This window comes from Camelus bactrianus, chromosome 11, assembly GCF_048773025.1.
Source record: "Camelus bactrianus isolate YW-2024 breed Bactrian camel chromosome 11, ASM4877302v1, whole genome shotgun sequence".
Lineage (NCBI taxonomy): Eukaryota > Metazoa > Chordata > Mammalia > Artiodactyla > Camelidae > Camelus > Camelus bactrianus.
Window position 1 is genome coordinate 50,370,722 of NC_133549.1, and position 20,500 is coordinate 50,391,221.

The following is a 20,500-nucleotide window of genomic DNA, read 5'->3' on the forward strand; positions in this document are numbered from 1 at the left end:
GATTTTAAGTCCTAAATTGCCGTTGACACACAATCCACATCATTATTATCTACTGTAGTGATGCTGTTGTTGTCCTGCATACATCCCACTAATTAGGCTGATGCTCCTGTTCTCCAGCTGTTGTGTTGGCTGCCAACTGTACACAGCTGCTCTTTCTCTGGGGATGCACTCTTGGCATTATTGGCTAAATGGGAGCTCCCACATTGGGGATGGAAGGGGACAACCTACACTTTGACCAACTGACACAAGGTACAGAAGGATGACTCCCATGCTTCAAGGTCAGACCAACTCTGATGTATTTCATGTTCTCTATCTATCCAAGGGGGCCCGGCTGAAGCTGGATTCCAGTTGAGACCACATCTTCGCTTAACTCCTTCCTCTACTTTCTTCTGTTTCCTCCGTCACCTTTTCCCCCGAGATTCCCTCAATAAACCACGTGCACTCAAATCCCTGTCACAGACTCTGCTTCTGGGGAACTTGGCCTGAGTTACTACCAAAAGTGATCAAGGAAGCAGACATTTAAAGATGAGAGTATGGAGTTGGACTACTTGTGGTTTGCTGGCAATGAGGATCACATCATTGATTGCAGGTGGAGTACTGAAAGAACCTTGAATGTTGTGGTACTCCAATGGCTAAAATACTCACATATGACACAGGAAAGGGCTGACTGCCTTATACAGTATCTCTGACAAAGAAGTACAGCAAAAATATTATCATGAGGTATGGGGAGTTGGGTAGCTATTGCTGCGTGTCAATGATAATCTGAAGAGAGAAAAATTATAGGCTCAGAGCAATCAATCACCAATTCAAAGTAAAGAGTGAATGAAAGTGGTAAGACCTCCTTGGCATCACATAAAACCCTCATCTTCTATAGCCAGAGGCTAACTGAGGTGAAAATCTTGGTCAGGACCTAATTGTAAGAACAACAGAACTTCAGGAGGGTTGAATTTTCAGCCATGGGAAGAACCCATACTATATTTCAGGGTCTTGATAGGGAAGTAGGACTTTGGGACCTGAGATGAAAATATTTGGGTAGAGGAGCTTCAGAAACTTGAGTCTCAGATTTCCCTGAACTCAGTGGGACTACAGAAGTGACCCACTCCTCTTTGTTAGAGGATAATGTTCCCCTGACTTAGATACCTTTCAGAACAAGGATTCCCCTTCCTCAAGATCCACACCAATCTCCTCCTGGGTACAGAATCAGTAACTATGATTGAGTTCCAACATGGCTTGACTGAAAAAGTACTGCATCTGCTGAAGGAAAGGAGAAATTATACACAAAAGAGCTACAAAATCTAGCTAATCGTTATGTAACAGCAGGAACTGAGAGAGAATGCCTGGGTGTTGGATCAAAGCGGGAAATTATATATATATATTCCTGGATAAGGGGGAGTTTATTCGTATGAAAGTGCACTCCTATGACACAGGATTTAACACACTGGCACAATGGTTCCAGAGGTCAGTCAGTCCTGACATTCTGCTGAGATTTCCTGGAAGCTTAGAAAATTCCAGAATTGCAACAGCAGATTATGTAAGAAAAAAAAGGGGGGCTTAGATGAAGATATACTAAATCTATTAAATAAGACCAGAACACTCACCATCTGATTAACGTGTCTTGGGAGAGCTTGGAGGAAATTCCATTTATCAACTTGCAAAAGACTCTGGTGAGGACACCAGCAGGATTTAAAATCTTAGAAGTAAAGAGCTTATGCTTCCATTTTGGTAGAAGTATCATTCCTACTTTTAAAATGAATTAAGTTCAAATTCATAACTTTAAGAAAACTCACCAGAAAGCTGGTATCACAGAGTAAAAATCTGGTCCCAAATATCAGGAAAGATAGGTGCCTGCAGGGAGAGAGAAGACATAAGAACCCCCTGATGGGAGAGACACAATAAGAATAGTTCAGGCTGAATAAGTGAAGATAGTGAAGACCGAGTATAGGGTCCAAGGTCAGTATGAAGCCTCTGGATGCAGTATAAATTGAGAACATCCATACTCTTCTGAAAGTTCTTTGCAATGAACCCTATATGAACCTCAAATAAAATATTGGAGTCTTATGTAAGAGTCCACTGTGGTGCAGATTTGTGAAAGGGAACAAGAGCTATGCAAGAGGGCATGAAACTCTCCTCCAACCCTTTCTCCTATCTGCCCTCTAGAACAATATTCAATCTGTATGCAAGGAAGGTGGATGGGATGGGATAGTGTACTACAGAGAGTACATTAACTAACCAAGTGCATAGGATAACTCAACAAATAGATGTCAGCCAGACACTGTTTTTAGCTGCCCCAGTGCTGTGCAATGAGCTCATAAAATAAGCAGTCATAATGGTAGAGATGTAGATGACACACTGGCCCATCATTATGGGCCCCCTCATGAAGGCAGATCTAGCTACTATCAAGGCAGTATGTCTGACCTGCCAGCAAAAGAGACCTCACATGGTACCATCCCTCAAGGAAACCAAACCAGTCACTTGGAAAGAAGCTGGGTATACCAGACCCTTTCTCTCCTGGAAAAGGCAAGAATTTATTATGACTAAAACTGCTACACATTTCTATGATTTGTCTTTTCTTCCATGTAGGACCCCCTCATAACATTACTTTGAATCAAGGGATCCACTTCCGGTCAAAGGAGGTCCATTCAAACCACTGATCCTACCCCATAACTACCATCAAGCCAGCTTGAAAGAACAATGAAACAATACCTCAAGGGCTCAGTGGAGATGCCAGTTGGGAAATGATATTCTGTAAGTATGGGTGCTATCCTTCATGATTCAATACACACCTTAAAGAAATGGCCATAATATATTGCTGATTCCCCTAACTAGTAGAATACATAAGTATGAGAAAAAAGGGATGGGATTAGAGGTGGTCCCACTCACTGCCACTCCTAGTAACTTACTTAGGGATTCACACATTTTGTCCTCACAGTTTTAAGCTCCATAGATCTAGAGCATTTGTTCCAAGAGGAAAAAATTTCCACTGTGGCACCAGGAAACATCCTAATAAACTTAAAGCTCTATCTGCTACGTGGTTACTTTGGGCTCCTCATGTTAGAAGACGGGGAGGCAAAGAAAGGAATTACTATACTGGCCCTGAGATCAGGAGTATTGGCTTTGATTAACATGGGGAGGAAGGGCTATTGATACATAATGACAAGAGGGAAAAATATATTTTGTATCCAGGTAATATACAGGGGTGTCTTTCGTTACTCCCATGCTTTCTTATAACTGTAAATGTACAAGTATGACAACTATGACCTGTTATGGACATAGTAGTCCTTACGGATAAAGGCCTGGCTTACCATATTAGGGAAGATAGCTGAAAGGAAGGGGAATCTACAGTGGGTGGTAGAGGTGGGAATATATGAGTACTAGATACGGCATTAGGATCAGATATAATAGCAGACATCTTAATTTGTTCCCCCTAACCTTCATCTTGTAAGTTTTCCTACAAATCCTGTTCTACCAGAATCCTTGAAAAGCTGTACCTGGATAAAATAAACTTAATGTGAAAAAAAAGTGGGTCTGAGTAGTGTAAGGGGTACACTTTATTTGATTATTTTGGTGCCCCACCTGGATTTCCTTTATTAAGCAGCTGAATTATTTTTCTAGCTTTTGTGACTTGCTTTTCAAGGGTTCACTATTGTCCCTTTCTCTGTGGAACTGCCTCCAGGCAAATGGGAATTGCCTCAGCCAGGAGATTTTACCTCTTTCTATGGGTAGCCTTCAGCAGTGACTAACCTATACGGGAATGCAAAAATGCTAGCTCCTTATCTTCAAGATGGGACCACTTCTGTAGTGCAATTCATATATCCATGAACTCCTCTGAGGTTACATTTTAGCTACACTTTCTTAGTTGAGACACATCCTTCTTTAGCTCCTTCCTCTGCCTTCCCGTGATTTCCACATTATTTTCTCATGGAAGTATTTCAATCAATAAATCACATGCACCTAAATCTCTGTCTCAGGCCCTGCTTCTAGAGAACTCTGAAGCACTTACTATATTTTAAAATTATCTTTAGATCTTTTATTACAGTATTTGAAAAATTAGGTCATACCCTGAGGAATGATTACTATAATTATGTCAAATCTATGTTAACATTTTCTGCTCAGTAGATGTGACCTCTATAAGGATCCAAAATTGACTGAGATTGTTCCAAATTAATGTCTTCTCTGAAATGTACTTTAATGTTCAAAATGAGAACTTGAGAGGGTGTCCTGCAATATGAGAAACATTCTTTTCAGGGAGAAAATCTAGGGAGAAAAGAAAAAAAAAACCCTGAATTTTATTTGAACAATTAGATGAATAAGCAAAGTAATTTGTTACATATTCTGCTAGTAAGTGACACATCTAGAATTCTAACCCTAGTGACAAATTCTAGTGCATTTTTTTGCACCTCATTCTGCTGATAGTAGTGTATCTATTGTTAAAATAAAGAGCCATGAGGCTGCTACCAAATGATCTCTTTCCTACTGCTAGAGGAGAGAGCCATAAAGACAAAGAAGGGAATTTTTACCAGCCATGCTTCAAACCTACAGAATAATGTTACTATGTTTCAGAGCATTTTTCACCCCTCATTAAACAAAGAAAATTCTAGAAAATCAACATGTATGAGTAAAGTGATCCACAAAGAAAACTTGGAAGGAGCAATCTGTGTTCCACCATACTTTAAAATCCCTCTGTGAACAGGAAGTTAGTGTAGATTGGGACTCTTCTTGAGGTATGTAGAGAGACATATGAGAAGTTAACTGTTCACTTAAACTTCAAATCCTTTTCTTGTCCTAAACTCACTGAGAAGAAATAAAAAAGTTGAGAACTTCAAACCCCAGATATTCACCAATTTATCTGGAATTGAATATTACCTGAACTGTTATCACTGTTTGTCTTCCCATAAGGAATTCTATAAAGGCCAAGGATATAACCATCTTCAGTTGTAATGTCATACTCTTCATCTGGGTAGCCCCAGTAGGAAATGATTTGGCTCTAGGTAAAGAAAGAGTAAGCCTTTAAGAATAAAATTGTTGGTCAATTAATGTAACCTGATCAATCTAACCTAATCATGTAATAATGAACCTTCATATTTTCTCTTAGCCTCATGCCTGTATATTTTTATTTTCATTAATTCACTGATTACTTCAGTAATAAACATTTAAAGAACATCTACTAATTATCAGTCTTATATACTAGGGATTCACGGATAAAACAAACAAAATCCCTGCCCTCTAGGACATATCTCTAAAACCGACCCATTAATTTTTTTTTCTAACTGCTAATCACTCATACTTTTACCTACTCACCCACCTACAATTTAAAAATATATACGTTTATCCAAAAATGTTTGCATGTCTATGAATATAGCTAAGCTTATATCTGAAATTTGTTATATATGTGCATGTATAGAAGAGAGAAATATATCCATGCAGGTAGATATATATATATATATAGATATAGATATAGATATAGATTTTTTTTTCATTACAGAGACAGAATAAAGCTGAAAGGGAAACCTTGGGCTTATAGAAGAGTAGATGGGGAATATCAGTTGGCCCATATCAAAATATATGACTGCAGATACATAAATTTGACTGTAGATCTGTTAAAGTATAAACCCTCAAAATTGAAAAGTAGCATTCCCGTTATTTTAGCAGCTTAGCATGTGTTTCTTAGAAACTTACAATATTCATATTTGCTTCAGGGTTCACAGGTCTTCGATTCTGAAAGGTACCGTGAGTGGTTCCAAAAATTAGGATGAAAGACAACATCTTGAAAAGGTACCACATTTGGGATCTAAAAATAAAAGGGAATGTTAATACTATTAAACTGCAGCAATGAATGCTACTTGACTGTTTAATTCTGTGAGGTAGGAAACACTACCATTCCAGATGTCAAAATAAAGGCTCTGAAAAATTAAATAACTTGTCTAAGGATATACTATGTATAACTGGCAGTCAGGATTCAGATTCAGGCCAGCTTCATTCCAAAATCCAAAACTGGATTCTAGTTACCAGGGATACTGTATTGAACATGACAATGTTTCTTACCTCTTGATGCTTACATTCTAATAAAATAAAGACACTAAATAAATAATATATAGTTAAACAAGTACAAAAGCAAGGTAACTTCTAAAGGTGATTAAGTGATATGAAGAAAATAAAACAGGTTAATGGAAAAGAGAGTCACTGAGTGGCTGTTTAGGTCAAGTGGTTAGGGAAGGCCTCTTGTAGGTAACTTTTAAGCTGGACTTGAATGATCAGAAGGAGCCAGTCTTGCAGAGATCAGGAACAGAAAAGAAGTTAAGGGTAAAGTTCAAGGTGACAAGGAAGAGTAAATATAAGTACATCTGTCCCAGCTATTTTAAAATTCTACTTTCTCTATGTCATCTAGTCATTCCCACCTCTCCCCAAAAGATACACTACTGCCAGTAATGAACCATGGACCCACATCATCAAAAGATAAGAAAATCATCAAATCACAAGGGAAGAAACTTGAAGAACATAAAAAGATCTGAAAAGAACTATAAAAACAACCAGAAAACAAGTAACAAAATGGCAATAAGAATATACCTATCACTTTAAATGTCAATGGACTAAATGCTACAATCAAAAAACACTGGGCAGCTGACTGAATGAAAAGTAAGACCCATCTACATGTTGCTTACAACAGGCTCACTTCAAAGCTAAAGACACACACAGATTGAAAGTGAGGGGATGTAAAAAGATATTTCATGCAAATGAAAATGACAAGAAAGTAAGGGTAGCAATATTTATATCAGACAAAATAATCTCTAAAACAAAGAAGGACATTATATAATGATAAAGGGATCAATATGTGAAGAACATACAATACTTATTATCATATATGCACCTAAAAGAGGAGGATGTAATATTTAAATTAAGCAAACAGTAGCAGATAGAAAGGGAGATACTGACAATAGTACAATAATAGTAGAGAATTTTAACACCCTACTTACATCAATGGACCAATCATCTAGACAGAAAATCAGTAAGGCAATAGTGTACTTAAATGACACAACTGACCAGAGGGACTTAACTGATATCTAGAGGACATTACATCACTAGCAAAGTACACATTCTTTTCAAGTGGACATGGAAGGTCCTCCAGGATAGACCCCATGGTAGGTCACAAAACAAGCCTCAACAAATTTAAGAGGATAGAAATGATATCAAGCACTTTTTGTAACCAAAATGGTATGAAACTAGAAATTAATTAAAGGAAAATAAATGGAAAAACACAAACACATGGAGATTGAATAACATGCTATTGAAAATAACAATGGGTCAAATAAAAAGTGAAAGAGGGAATCAGAAAATACCTTAAGACAAAAAAAAATGGAAACACAACTTTCCAAAATCTGTGGGATGCAGCAAAAGCAGTTCTAAGAGGGAAGTTCATACCCATACAGACCTACCTCAAGAAAGAAGAAAAATCTCAAACAAACAAGATTAATCTACCATCTAAGGAACTCAAAAAAGAAGAACAAATAGAGCCCAGAGACAGGAGAAGGAAGGAAATAATAAAGATTGGAGAGGAAGTAAATAAAACACAGACAAAAGGAAAAAAAGGTAGAAAAGATCAATGAAACAGAGCTATTTAAAAAAAAAGATAAAGAAATTTGACAAACCTTTAATTGGGCTCTTCAAGAAAAAAAAGAGGACCCAAATAAATAAAATAAGAAATGAAAGTGGAGAAATAACTGATATCACAGAAGTTAAAAAAATCACAAGAGAATATCATGAACAGTTATTTGCCAACAAATTGGACAACCTAGAAGAAATGGAGAAATTTCTAGAAACATAAATCTTCCAAGACTAAATCAGAAAGAAATAGACAATCTGAACAGATAGATCACTAGAAGTGAAATTGAGTTAGTAACAGAAGAACTCCCAGCAAACAAAAGTCCAGGACCGGACAGCTTCAAAGAGGAATTCTACCAAATATATAAACAAGAGTTAATACCTAACCTTTCAAATCTGTTCCCAAAAACTGAAGAGAATGGAACACTTCCGATTTCATTCTAAGAGGCCACCATTACCCTGATACCAAAACCAGACAAAGACACTACAAAAAAGAGAACATTACAGGCCAATATCTCTGATAAATATGGATGCAAAAATCCTCAACAAAATATTAGCAAGTGGAATTCAACAATATATGAAAAGTACCATATACCATGATCAAGTGGGATTTATTCCATATATGCAAGAATGGTTCAAGATCTGCAAATCAATTAATGTAATACACCACAATAATAAAAAGATAAAATTTACATGATCATCTCAGTAGACCCAGAGAAAAGCATTTGACAAAATTCAACATCCATTCATGATAAAAACTCTTATCAAAGTTGGTATAGAGGGAATATATCTCAACATTATAGAGATCATTTATATCACACCCACAGCTAACAACACATTAACACTACAAAGCTGAAAGATTTTCCTCTAAAATTAGGAACAAAACAAGGATGTCCACTGTTACCACTTTTAAATACATAGCACTGGAAATCCTAGCCACAACAATCATACAAGAAATGTAAATAAAAAACATCCAATTTGGAAGGGAAAAGGCAAAAATGACACTATCTGCAGATGACATGATACTCTATATAGGGAACCCTAACATCTTCATCAAAAAACTATTAAAACTAATAAATGAATTCAGCAAAATTGCAGGATACAAGATTACTATGTAGACATCTTCTGCTTTTCTATATCTTAATAATAAACTATCAGAAAGAGAAAGCAAGAAAACAATGCCATTTAAAATCATATCAAAAAGAATAAAATTTCTAGGAACAAACTTAATCAAGGAGTTGAAAGATCAATACTCTGAAAACTAGAAAACATGGATTAAGGACACTGAAGATGATACAAAGAAATGGAAAGATAGCTCATGGATTGGAAAAAATAATATTGTTAAAATGGCCATAGTGTCTAAAACAATCTATAGATTTAATGTAAATCTCTATCAAAATATCCAGATCATTTCTCACTGAACTAGAATAGTCCTAAAATTTATATGGAACCACAAAAGACCCAAAATTGCCAAAGCTATCTTGACAAAAAAGAACAAAGCTGGAGGTTTCATGCTCCTTGACTTCAGACTATACTACAAAGCCACCGTAATCAAAACACCTGTTACTGGGACAAAAACACACACAGATCAATGGAACTAAATAAGAGAGCCAAGAAATAAATCCACACACTTAAGGTGAATTAATCTATGACGAAAGAAGTAAGAATATACAATGGAGGAAAGACAGTCTCTTCAATATGTGGTGGCTTAGAAAGTTGGACAGCTACTAAGGATGAGATTACATTTCCCCACAACATATACAAAAATAAACTCAAAATGGATTAAAGATCTAAATGTAAGACCTGAAATCATAAAACTACAGGCAGACCACTCTTTGACATAAATCATAACAATATTTTTTGGATCTGTCTCCCAGGCAAAAGAAACATGCAAAAACAAACAAATGGTATCTAATTAAACTTACAAGCTTTTGCACAGCAGAGAAAATGACCATCAAAACGAAAGACAATGTACTGAATGGGAGAAAATATTTGCAAATGACATGATCAATAAGGGGTTACTATTCAAAGTATATAAACAGTTCATACAACTTAACATCAAAAAATATTTTTTTTAAATAGCCTAAATAAACTTAAATAGACATTTCTTCAAAGAAGACATACAAATGGTCAACAGGCACATGAAAAGATGCTCAACACTGTTAATCATCAGAGAAATGCAAATTGAAACCACAATGAGATATCACCTTACACCTGTCAGAATGGTATCACCAAAAAGTCTAATAAATAACAAGTGCTGGTGAGGATGTGGATAAAAGGGAACTGTGCACTGTTGGTGGGAATGTAAATTGATGTTGCCACTATAGAAAACATTATGGAGGATTCTTAAAAAACTAAAAACAGAACTACCTGCAACTGATCCTGCAATTCCATTCTTGGGTTATTTATCTGAGGAAAACAAAAACACTAGTTTGAAAAGATACATGCATCCCAATGTTCATAGCAGCTTTATTCATAATAGTCAAGATATGGAAGCAACCTAAGTGTCCATCAATGGATGAATGAATAAAGAAGTTGTATATATACACACAATGAAATATTACTCAGTCATAACAAAGGTGAAATTTTGCCATTTACAACTATATGGATGGACCTAGAGGATATTATGCTTAGTGAATTAAGTGAGATAGAGAAAGACAAATACTCTTATCAATTAAATGTAGAATCTAAAAAATAAACTAATGAATGTAACAAAAGAGAAAGAGGCTCACAAATATAGGGAACAAACAGTGATTACTAGGGGGGAGAGGTAAAGGGGGAGGGGCAACATGTCGTAGAGTATTAAGATAGAAAGTACTATGAACAAAATAAATAAGGAACAAGATTATACTGCACAGCACAGGCAAATATAGCCCTTATTTTGGAATACCTTTAAATGGAATATAATCTGTAAAAATACTGAATCACTATGTTGTACACCTGAAACTAATATTGTAAGTCAACTGTACTTCAATAAAAAATAATCATTTCCCTAAGACTTTATATAAGTGTTACTTTCATTTTTCAGATATGTTCCAAAAATTTGTTCAGTTTATATTTTGTCTTGTATATTTTGAACGCAATTTGTAAATGATTATGTATTCAATATTTTCCTGTTCAATTCCATTTTTATGTTCAGTTCAGATTTATTTTTGTGCTTAGAAATGTCTTATTAGGCTATATATGTCCATCTGTATCTTCTTCTAGTTCCATTATCCTTTATCAGATATATAATATTAACCTATCACGAGTGTGATGCATGGTAATTTCTTCATGATGTGTATTTAAAGTTAAACCCCTAATTTTTAATAATTGGCTACTATTGTCAAATTTCTCATCGTTCTGAGAGATATTCAGTTTCTCTAGTTTTCCAGGTAATAATTTTTCTACTATTCAGATTAACTTACTTTTTGATTTTTTAATAGTTCAGATTTATCCTTGCTTTTCACTTTTTTTCATTTAGAACTTCCACAACGATGTTGGGGGGATGGGGAACTAGTGGTAATGGCATGAGCCCTTGTGTTGCTCATCTTAATGTCCCTTTGAGCATGTGAAATGTGTTTTGACATAAAATAACATTTACTGAAGCGAGGCGTGATCTAGAATTTTCCGGTGAACCAGCTACCTCTAATTTTCAACAATTTGGACAGTAAACATTGTCCCCATTTCACAGGTAGAGAAATTGAGGTTCAAAAAAGTTACATAATTTACACAGAGCCTGGGAGCTAGTTCAAAAATAATCTCTCCAATTCTTTTTTCAATTACATGAATAGTGGCCATTAAGGCAGTGGAGAAGGAAGCTGGCTCTGGGATAGCTGGTCTGTTTCTTCTCTTCCCCAGTTTTCAGACTTCAACTACTAAGATAGCGAAAGTCCCAACAAGGACAAGCGATAGTTACTCTAGTAGTTACCTTCGGCTGAGTCTCCGCTGTAGACAACACCAGCCCTGCGGCGAGGTGGGTTCTCACACTGTAACCTTCACCATCTCCAGGTTTTTGTGGGCGAGGGGCAGGCTGGAATTTACAGTTCATCTGACTGCACCAGCCTGTCTTGGATTGACGCCAGCTCCCTCCCAGCCCTCAACCCTAGGGGAAAGCCAAGGTTTGGGGTTCTTCCCAGCGGCTCAGCCTGTCGCCTCCTCTCCGCCCCCTGCCGGCCAGCGGGGGCTTGCTCGGGGCGCGCTGGGGCCCGGAGCGCGAAGTGCAGGCAGCTCTAGTCGTCTGGGTCTCGGCGGCTGCACCGAGTGCAGGCCGGCCGGCCTCGCCGCTGAAACAGCGGGCCATGGAGCGGGTGCTGATCGTGGGCGCCGGGCTGACGGGAAGCTTGTGCGCAGCGCTGCTGAGGAAGGAGGCGTCCCGTCCTTTGCACCTCGCCGTGTGGGACAAGGCTGGGGACTCAGGTGGGTCGCCCTCGGGCCGAAAAGGGGATAAAGAAGCCCACGTAGAGCCTGACTTCTGGGGTGGCGTGGGCCCTGCCCGAGTCAATCTGTGAGGAGAATCCAGCGGCCCGGCTCCCGGCGGGGACCCGCGGCGGCGCGCGCCCGGTCACGTGACCGCGGACGGCGGGGAGGGGGCGCGGGCGGGGCGGCGCCCCACGCGGGGCTGGGAGCGGGGCGCCAGGGCCGCGCGCACTTCCGACGGAGGCCCGGCGGCCTGGCAGGCGTCCTGACTGGAGTTTGCGAAGCTTGGGCCTGGCGCTGCCGCCAGTACCTGGCTTTTCCTCCGGGCCGCTCTGTGCCTTGGCAGCTTTCTCCAGACTGTGGGGATCCCAGGGTGCCCGTACACCAAGACTTCCCGAAGATCTCGCTGACAGGATCCTGTCCTTCTCCTGAAGCCTGACCGCAGGAGTGAAAGCATTTTGATTCGTTCATTCTGACATTTCATTCACGGTTTTGTTTTATTTCGTTCGTTCATTCATTCCTTTTATTCAAATTAGTAAATAGATGCAGCAGGCACGGTCCTGAACGCTTGCTGTTCAGCATGATTCGTGGGTTCTTTCTAAAAAATACCTCACACTCAGTGACCGAATTGTTACCTGCTTCCTGACGATGTTAGATGACAAAGACTTTGGCTTAAAAAAATGTCAAATAATCCATTTGTGGTAACGTGGGGTGAACAGCGTCAGTTGCAAAAGGTCCATTCTGATGCACTAAAGACGTTTTCCTGGGGATTAATTCAAGGGGGAAGAATGACTACAGCCGGCAGTCCTTACAATCCACAGAGCACGGTCGACTTGGGCGCCCAGTACATCACCTGCACTTCTCATTATGCCAAAAAACATCAAAGGTGAGTTAGTTGAAAGGGGTGGAATCAGTCATACTAGTTGTATGATGTAAAAAGATGTAAATCATCCATTTTTTAACAGTTAAACGTTGCCTCTAGTAATACTGTAATTGAAATGATTATGTTATCATTGTGGATCGTATTAACAGTAAAAGGTTAACCTGCATAAAGTGGGAAAACTGTAAGACATGCCTCATACAGTTGTAAAGATCAGATGAGAGATTATAATGGACACAGTAAGGGCCCAATAAAAGGAATTACTGGGGAGGGTATAGCTCAGTGGTAGAGTGCATGCCTAGCATGCACGAGGCCCTGTGTTCAATCCCCAGAACCTCCATTAAAAAAAAAAATAAATAAATGAACTTAATTAGAAACCACTATTTTGGTGTTCAGGAAAAGGACACATAGCAGTAGTGGAAGTCATTCCTAACCAAATTTAAAATTGGTATACTGATACCTCCATTAAAAAAGATAATAATAAAAAAAAAACCTAATTACTGCTCCCCACCAAAAATAAAAAATAAAAAATAGAATTGGTATACTAACTACCTTTCAGTTTATATCCATAGACTTTCATTTTGAAATATATGAAAAAATAGGCCTCTGGCTAATGTCAGCAAAAGAACCATGGATTCTCAAAACATTTCTGTTCTTCACCTGGCTTATCAGTTTCAACACAAAACATGTTGAGTAGATCATAGGCAGATACCTAGTTATTATTGAGGATTATAATCTCTAAGAATTCTTAGAAGAGAATATAGTATTTTAGAGGTAGTTATAGTATTATAATTATGTTGTACATGTTGATTTATTTCAGCTTTTATGATGAACTGTTAGCTCGGGGCATTTTGAAGCCTCTGATCTCTTGTATTGAAGGAATGGTGATAAAAGACGGAGACTGTAACTTTGTGGCACCTCAAGGAGTTTCTTCAATTGTTAACCATTACTTGAAAGAATCAGGTAGGAATAGGATTTTCTATGCCTTCTTTTAAAGTTAACATTTTTAAATAAAAGTTGTACACATAATTAAATACTAATACTATAAAGAAAGTTATAAAATAGATGTTCTCCTAGTCACCACTCAATCGCTAGTTTCTCCCCCTTAAGTAATCACTAAGTTTCCAATATGTGCTTCCAGAAAAATGTTTACGCATCTATTGTTCTACATGACTGTCTCTACTTACCCATTCCCATATGTTTATATTCATTCTTTTTTAAAACGTAGATGAGATTATTTTACATAAATCATTATATACCTTGTTTTGTCTATGTTTATAATCAACCAGTCTCTTTCTGCCCCCCTCTCTTTTTCTCTCTCTCTCTCCGTATATATGTGTGTATATATGTATATCCTATTAGCTCTATTTCTCTGGAGAATTCTGACTAACTCATCATCATAGACTTAATCATATCTTGGGTCTGTTTTCATATCAGCAAATTCAGCATATTTCACTCTTCAATGCCTGTGCAGTATTACATGACATGTAACTATTAACTATTAACTTTCTGGTAAGTATTTAGGTCGTTTGAGGAGTGAAGGATTACTTTGGTTTATGTTAATGCCAATGTTGCTCCAATGTCTAACCCTGACATACTTTTGAAAACGTATCTGTAGGACCAATTCCTAACAGTACAGTAAGTATGTCAAATAGTATGTGCATTTTTAATTTAACTGTGTTGTGCCGTCTATTCCTCTTAAAGAATATCTCATCAATAGGAAATAAGAACATCTCTTTACACACATCCCCTATATTATGGAAATTAAATTTTTTTTTCCAGTGTGGTAGGTTAAAAATGGTATCTACTTGTTCTTTGGTTTGCATTTACTTAATTATGAGTGAGTTTATGCATCTTCGTTTTGCTAATCAACTGCATTTTTTTGGTAAATGCTTTATTTATAACCTTTGCCCATTTTTAATTAGGATTTTCATTTTTTCTTTATATATTTTATTAGTGTTTTAAAATGGACTTTTTAAAAGAGATGACAAATGCTCTTGGATGATAAATGATTTGTTTTTTCAAATCGAAGTAGGCTTCTTGATAAATCACAATTAAGTGCCCAATTCGGGATCACTGAGGAAAGATCTCGAGCTGAGAATTTGTTTTGTTTTATAAGCTATTTCTAAAATAATTACTGTTTTGGTCTCCTTCATCGACTGTTACTTATTGGATTGGGAACCCCAAGAATCCCTGATACTGGGCATGGGAGAGGTCAATAAGATTGAATATACAACGTGAGAACATAGTAAACACCATTCTGGGTTAGACTGTTTCTCCATGTGGGATTTAGTCTGTGATGGTGTTCATCAAGATTTTCCAGAGAAACAGAACAGAGAGAGAGAGAAAGAGAAGGAGAGAAAGAGAGAGAGACTTACTGTAAGGAATTAGCTCATGTGATTTTGGAGGCAGGCAGGTCTCAAGATCTGCAGGGTGAGTTGATAAACTGGAGACCCAGGAGAACTGATGGTTTAGTTCCAGTCCAAAAGCCTTAGATCCAGGAGAGCTGAAGATACAGTTCTGGTCCAGAGGCTGGCAGGCTTGAGACCCAGGAAGAGCTGATGTTTCAGTTCAACTAGATGTGCATGCTGACTAAAATCTCCGAGTATTTATTAACTGTATTATACATCTATCCATCCATGCATACATACATCCATTCATTCAGTAAACATTTACTGAGTGCTTACTATACACTGCTTTAGGCGCTAATGATACAAGAGCCAAGGTTCCTGCTTTCATATAGCTGATGTTCTGGCAGAGGGACAGTCCTTCAATACATTGCACCTACATCCTTTTTGTGTTAGGTGTTTGGGGAAATATATGCTTTATTTTCCAAATTTGCTTTGGAAACTCTTGGGAGAAGAGGTCATACTTAATTATTTGTAGTTCACACAGAATCTAATAGTACCTTATATATAGTAACTAGGTATAGTGATATAGATATAGATTTCTAATATATGTAAATATACATGTATTTATCAGTTCTAATTTAACCAATTCTTAGAAAAAACCTATTTATATTTTCAATTTGTACAGTCTCTTGAGAGGGTAAGTTCTGTAGATTTTCTTATCGGTATATAAAATGGTTACTTTAAAATTAACTTTTAAAAGAGAATTATACACTATTGGTAGAAAATTTAGAAAATAAAGAAAAATAGCAGGGAAAATGTCATAATATATAAATCAACATAAGCTCATTTTATGGCATGCTTTCTGTTTTTTAAATGGATTTTATATAATTATATGATTTTTAAAAATGTTTTTATATAATTAAGTTTAAGGTCCACATAATTTGAGTGTATATAAACTGTTTCTTAGTTTATTTTAATATAATCTTTGTAATGTTTCAAGAATCCTTTTCTCCCTATACCCGGATCTATTATTAAAGGATTTCTAGACCGTATCTATACCATTTTGAATTTTATGTTTATATCCCTTTAGACATTCTTTAAGCTTCTTTAAAGCTTTCTATCCTATAAATTGTTTCTATCCTATTTTAGTGTTTCCACAATGTAAGTCTAGAGCGTCTCAGGAATCAGAATGACCTGGATTCAAATTCATATTCTACCACTCTTTCTAGCTATGTAATATTAGGAAAGTTTTAAAATCTATGCCTTGATTCTTTCATTGGACAAATGAGAGCAATAACAGTACCTAATACAAAGTGTTGTGAAGAATAAAGAATATAATGTGCTCATTGTCAATGCAAGAAAATAGTAGGCCATATACATAGAAATCTCTTGATAAATGTTAGTTTAAAAAATAATCTAGTTGAATGAAGCTGAACTTTGCATGTGCTCAGTGCATAAGAACCGAAATTCCCAAGTCATTCCAAAAATACTGCATATTTTGGAATCAGTTGAGTTCACAACCCCACAATCTGATGGTCCAATCGGTAGTCATTCAGTTTGGGACTAGACTCGGAGGGGAATTATCTGTATAGGATATGTCTAATCAGGTATGCTTTAGAATAGATTCAGGTCTCTAAAGCTAGTATTTAACTAGACCAGTTTCCCCAAATAAGTAAAAGGCAGAGGAAAATAGACACATGCTTCTTGACCTTCTGTTCTGTTCTCATTTATTGTCTCGTGTGTTCACATTAAGCTTATTACAAAGAAATAAGCTTAAATTATTGACATCAATTTTACCTACTGCCTGCCTTCCCAATTAATACAATCTTTTTAAGTGAATGAAATGTGATTTTATGTTGTTTTATTTTTATTTTTGGTTGTCATTGTTCCTGGGGTGGGAGAAATTCAAAATAACAAAAGCTACTCTGTCATTTGTTAAGTCCTAACTATCTGACACTATGTTATGTACTTAATATACATCATTTCTGATTCTCACAGCAGCCGTTCCAAGGTGGTTATCATTATCCCCATTTACTAATGAGAAAAATTAAACTCAGGGAGGTTAAGCACTTTGCTTATGGTGGCTTAGCTAGTCAGTAACAGACCAGCACTCTCTTAAAGCTGAGCCTGTTGTCTTTTCCTGTTAGCGATCCCATGGAGGACAATGAGAGGAGCTCATAGCCTCTGATTTAACATCTGTTTCCTTCTCGACTTTTTCCCAACAGTATGAGAGATTGCTCCCATCCCACCCTGGTGCTGCATGTCAGTGGACACATGGCTCAAGGGAACAAATTCATAGTGCTGCTTGTCCCTTAGTCCCCTTCTTCCATTGGTTATTCCCTTCCCCAGGGGGAAGGGGCTACTAAGGATTAATGCCATTTTATTTCTTTATGCAACCAGGGAGATCACTTACCTGATGGTTTCTGCCTATGACATACGGATAGAGATGTGCCAAATCGTTTTGTTTTTGAATAAGGCCTGTATTATTAAATAATTCAAATGCTGTCATTCTGAGTGTCATCATAAGAGGATGAATTTAGCTTTCAGAACAGGGTGAAAATCTTTTATTTGGTTTTGCCTAGCAATAGGAAGAACTATTGCTGCATTTATTTGTTTTTATTTTACCATCTACCATTTAAAATGGACATTGACTAACAGTCTGGAAAGTCAGCATGGGCAATGTAACTTGTCAAAGCCGACAGGATCATTTCATTAGAAAAGATGGTTTAATTTGCAGATGGTGTCGGCTAGGGTCACTTCTTTCTGGTAATACTTACTTTTATCATTTTCTCCCTTTTTACTTTTGTGTTTGTTTTCTTTCTAAAATTGATGTAGGGGAAAGCCTGGGCAGTTCTGTCTCAAAATTTCTCCCAGTCAGGTGATCATGGCACACATCTGTGAGGATAGCTCTGGAGCCTTGGTGAAGCACTCTTCTGTTTAATCAGGGCATGGAGTTAGACATTGTTCACATCTCTTTAGGTCCATCTCAGCAGTTCTGAGCTAAAACCTATTTGTAGGAAATTTTAGGAGGAAAATGAATTTAGATTTTTTTTTCTTTAAAGTGGAGGAAGACAGGGAATACAAATTGAAAAAAATATGTAACAAAACATATTTGCCTTTGTAAAATGTTTAAACCTTTTTGTGTTCTGATATCTTTATACTATCTGTAGATTTTTTTTTTAGTCCTCTAAAATATGTGCTGGGGAACCAGTAGTAAATAAAACACATGGTCCTTGCCTTTGTTAATGTAGAGTATAGTGGGGAGGAAAAGACAAACTAATTACACACACAAAAAGGGGTGCGTAATGAACGCTAAGAAGTAAGAGTGAGGGCATCATGAGAGAGCTGTAATAATAGGACCTAACTTTTTTTTTTTGAGATTACATTTTATTTTATTTTATTTTATTTTATTTTATTTTATTTTATTTTATTTTTTAAACTTTTTTTAATTGAGTTACAGTCATTTTACAATGTTGTGTCAAATTCCAGTGTAGAGCACAATTTTTCAGTTATACATGAACATACGTACATTCATTGTCACATTCTCTTTTGCTGTGAGCCACCACAAGATCCTGTATATATTTTCCTGTGCTACAGAGTACTATCTTGTTTATCTATTCCACATTTTGAAATCCCAGTCTGTCCCTTCCCACCCCCCGTCCCCCTGGCAACCACAAGTTTGTATTCTATGTCTTTGAGTCTGTTTCTGTTTTGTATTTATTTATTTTTAGATTCCGCATATGAGTGATCTCATACGGTATTTTTCTTTCTCTTTTTGGCTTACTTCACTTAGAATGACATTCTCCAGGAATATCCATGTTGCTGCAAATGGCATTATGTTGTTGGTTTTTATGGCTGAATAGTATTCCATTGTATAAATATACCACATCTTCTTTATCCAGTCACCTGTTGATGGACATTTAGGCTGTTTCCATGTCTTGGCTATTGTAAATAGTGCTGCTATGAACATTGGGGTGCAGGTGTCATTTTGAAGTAGGGTTCCTTCTGGATATACGCCCAGGAGTGGGATTCCTGGGTCATATGGTAAGTCTATTCCTAGTCTTTTGAGGAATCTCCATATTGTTTTCCACAGTGGCTGCACCAAAATGTAGGAGGGTTATAATAGGACCTAACTTAGTGTGAGTTTCAGAGGAGTGAGGGAGGGGAGATGTGTCAGGGAAAGCATCGCTGAGGAACTGATGTTTTCATGGGTACCTGAAAGGTGAGCAAGAGTGAACTAGGCCAAGAGCTGAGTGGTGAGAATTGCATGCAATGGTCATATTAAATTGGGACTGTTCTAAGGTAGGAAGAAGATGGTGCATTTATGGAATTAAAAGATCATCGTGACTGGAGGGTAGTGAATGAGGGAGAGAGTGGTGAAGAGGTGAAGTTCAGGAGTAAGGCAGGGGTCAGATCATAACGGGCTTGGTAAGCAATGTTAAAGGTTTTATACTTTATTCTAAATGCAGTGGGAAGCTATTGAAGGATTTTATGCAGGAGAGGCACATCAAATTTACTAAGCTCAGAAGTAACTCTAGAGAGACTCTATGTAGTTCTCTGACTGTTCTATAATGAGTTCCAGAGCCTATAGATTTTGTCATTTTGAAAGTTATTAGTTACTTTCACAAGGAAATGCCACTTTCCCAGAAACTTTACTCCTAGCAATTAGATAGGAAAACCTCCTTGTTGGTAAGAGCAGCTATACCATTGCCCCTAACTCTTGGAAAATGCTATTTTTGGGGTTGCTTTGTCAGTTTCAGTGTTAGATTTGGGTCTATTTATCTACCCCAGTAGTTCTCACTCTTTAATGTGCATTGTAACAAGCCTGGGGAGCTTGTTAAGTGCCAACTACTGGGTCGATTCCCAGATTCTGATTTAGTTTGTCTGGGTTGGGACCTGAGAATTTGCATTTCTAACAAGTTCCAAGGTGCTGCTGGTGCTACTGGTCTAAGTTCCACACTTAGAGAACCACTGATATACACCTTACAAACACTTCGGGGCCTTTGGGAAATGTGTCCAAGACATCTGACTAGATACAGAAAATTTCTAGTTAGTGGACTTCAGTCTCCTTAAACACACACACATACTCACCACCAACAATAACAATGTAATGCTGTTTTCAAAGGGAATATTATGTGAAACACAACTGGATAAAACATAAAATCAGTTGACTTAGTTGAGGTCCCGGTCAGGGCCAGAACTAGAATGAGGCAAGAGAGGTGGTTAAGTCAGGGGTGAGACTGCCTAAATAAATAAAACAGAGGGAGATGGAGCT

General features: G+C 37.3%; 2 protein-coding genes across 6 annotated transcripts in view; one reads left to right on the forward strand and one right to left on the reverse strand.

Moving 5' to 3' along the window:
* Positions 1-11,714, reverse strand: part of LIPJ (lipase family member J) — a 34,563-nt gene extending 22,849 nt beyond the window's left edge. The window contains exons 1-5 of one of the 3 annotated variants that reach the window (XR_012510218.1): positions 11,507-11,714; positions 5,677-5,788; positions 4,864-4,984; positions 1,788-1,845; positions 1,141-1,251 (exon numbers count right to left, since the gene is read on the reverse strand). Coding sequence is in view for 1 of the 3 variants with exons in the window: in XM_010971252.3 (XP_010969554.2) it covers positions 4,864-4,984; positions 5,677-5,781 (226 nt within the window). In the remaining 2 variants the exon portion in view is untranslated. Of the gene's footprint in view, positions 1-1,140; positions 1,255-1,787; positions 1,846-4,863; positions 4,985-5,676; positions 5,789-11,506 lie in introns of all 3 variants that reach the window. The other 2 variants (XR_012510219.1, XM_010971252.3) reach the window with 2 other exon arrangements.
* Positions 11,715-11,862: 148 nt separating this feature from the next.
* Positions 11,863-20,500, forward strand: part of RNLS (renalase, FAD dependent amine oxidase) — a 266,231-nt gene continuing 257,593 nt past the window's right edge. For all 3 annotated transcript variants that reach the window (XR_012510220.1, XR_012510221.1, XM_074374001.1), the window contains exons 1-3: positions 11,863-11,994; positions 12,775-12,880; positions 13,695-13,837. Coding sequence is in view for 1 of the 3 variants with exons in the window: in XM_074374001.1 (XP_074230102.1) it covers positions 11,877-11,994; positions 12,775-12,880; positions 13,695-13,837 (367 nt within the window). In the remaining 2 variants the exon portion in view is untranslated. The remainder of the gene's footprint in view (positions 11,995-12,774; positions 12,881-13,694; positions 13,838-20,500) is intronic.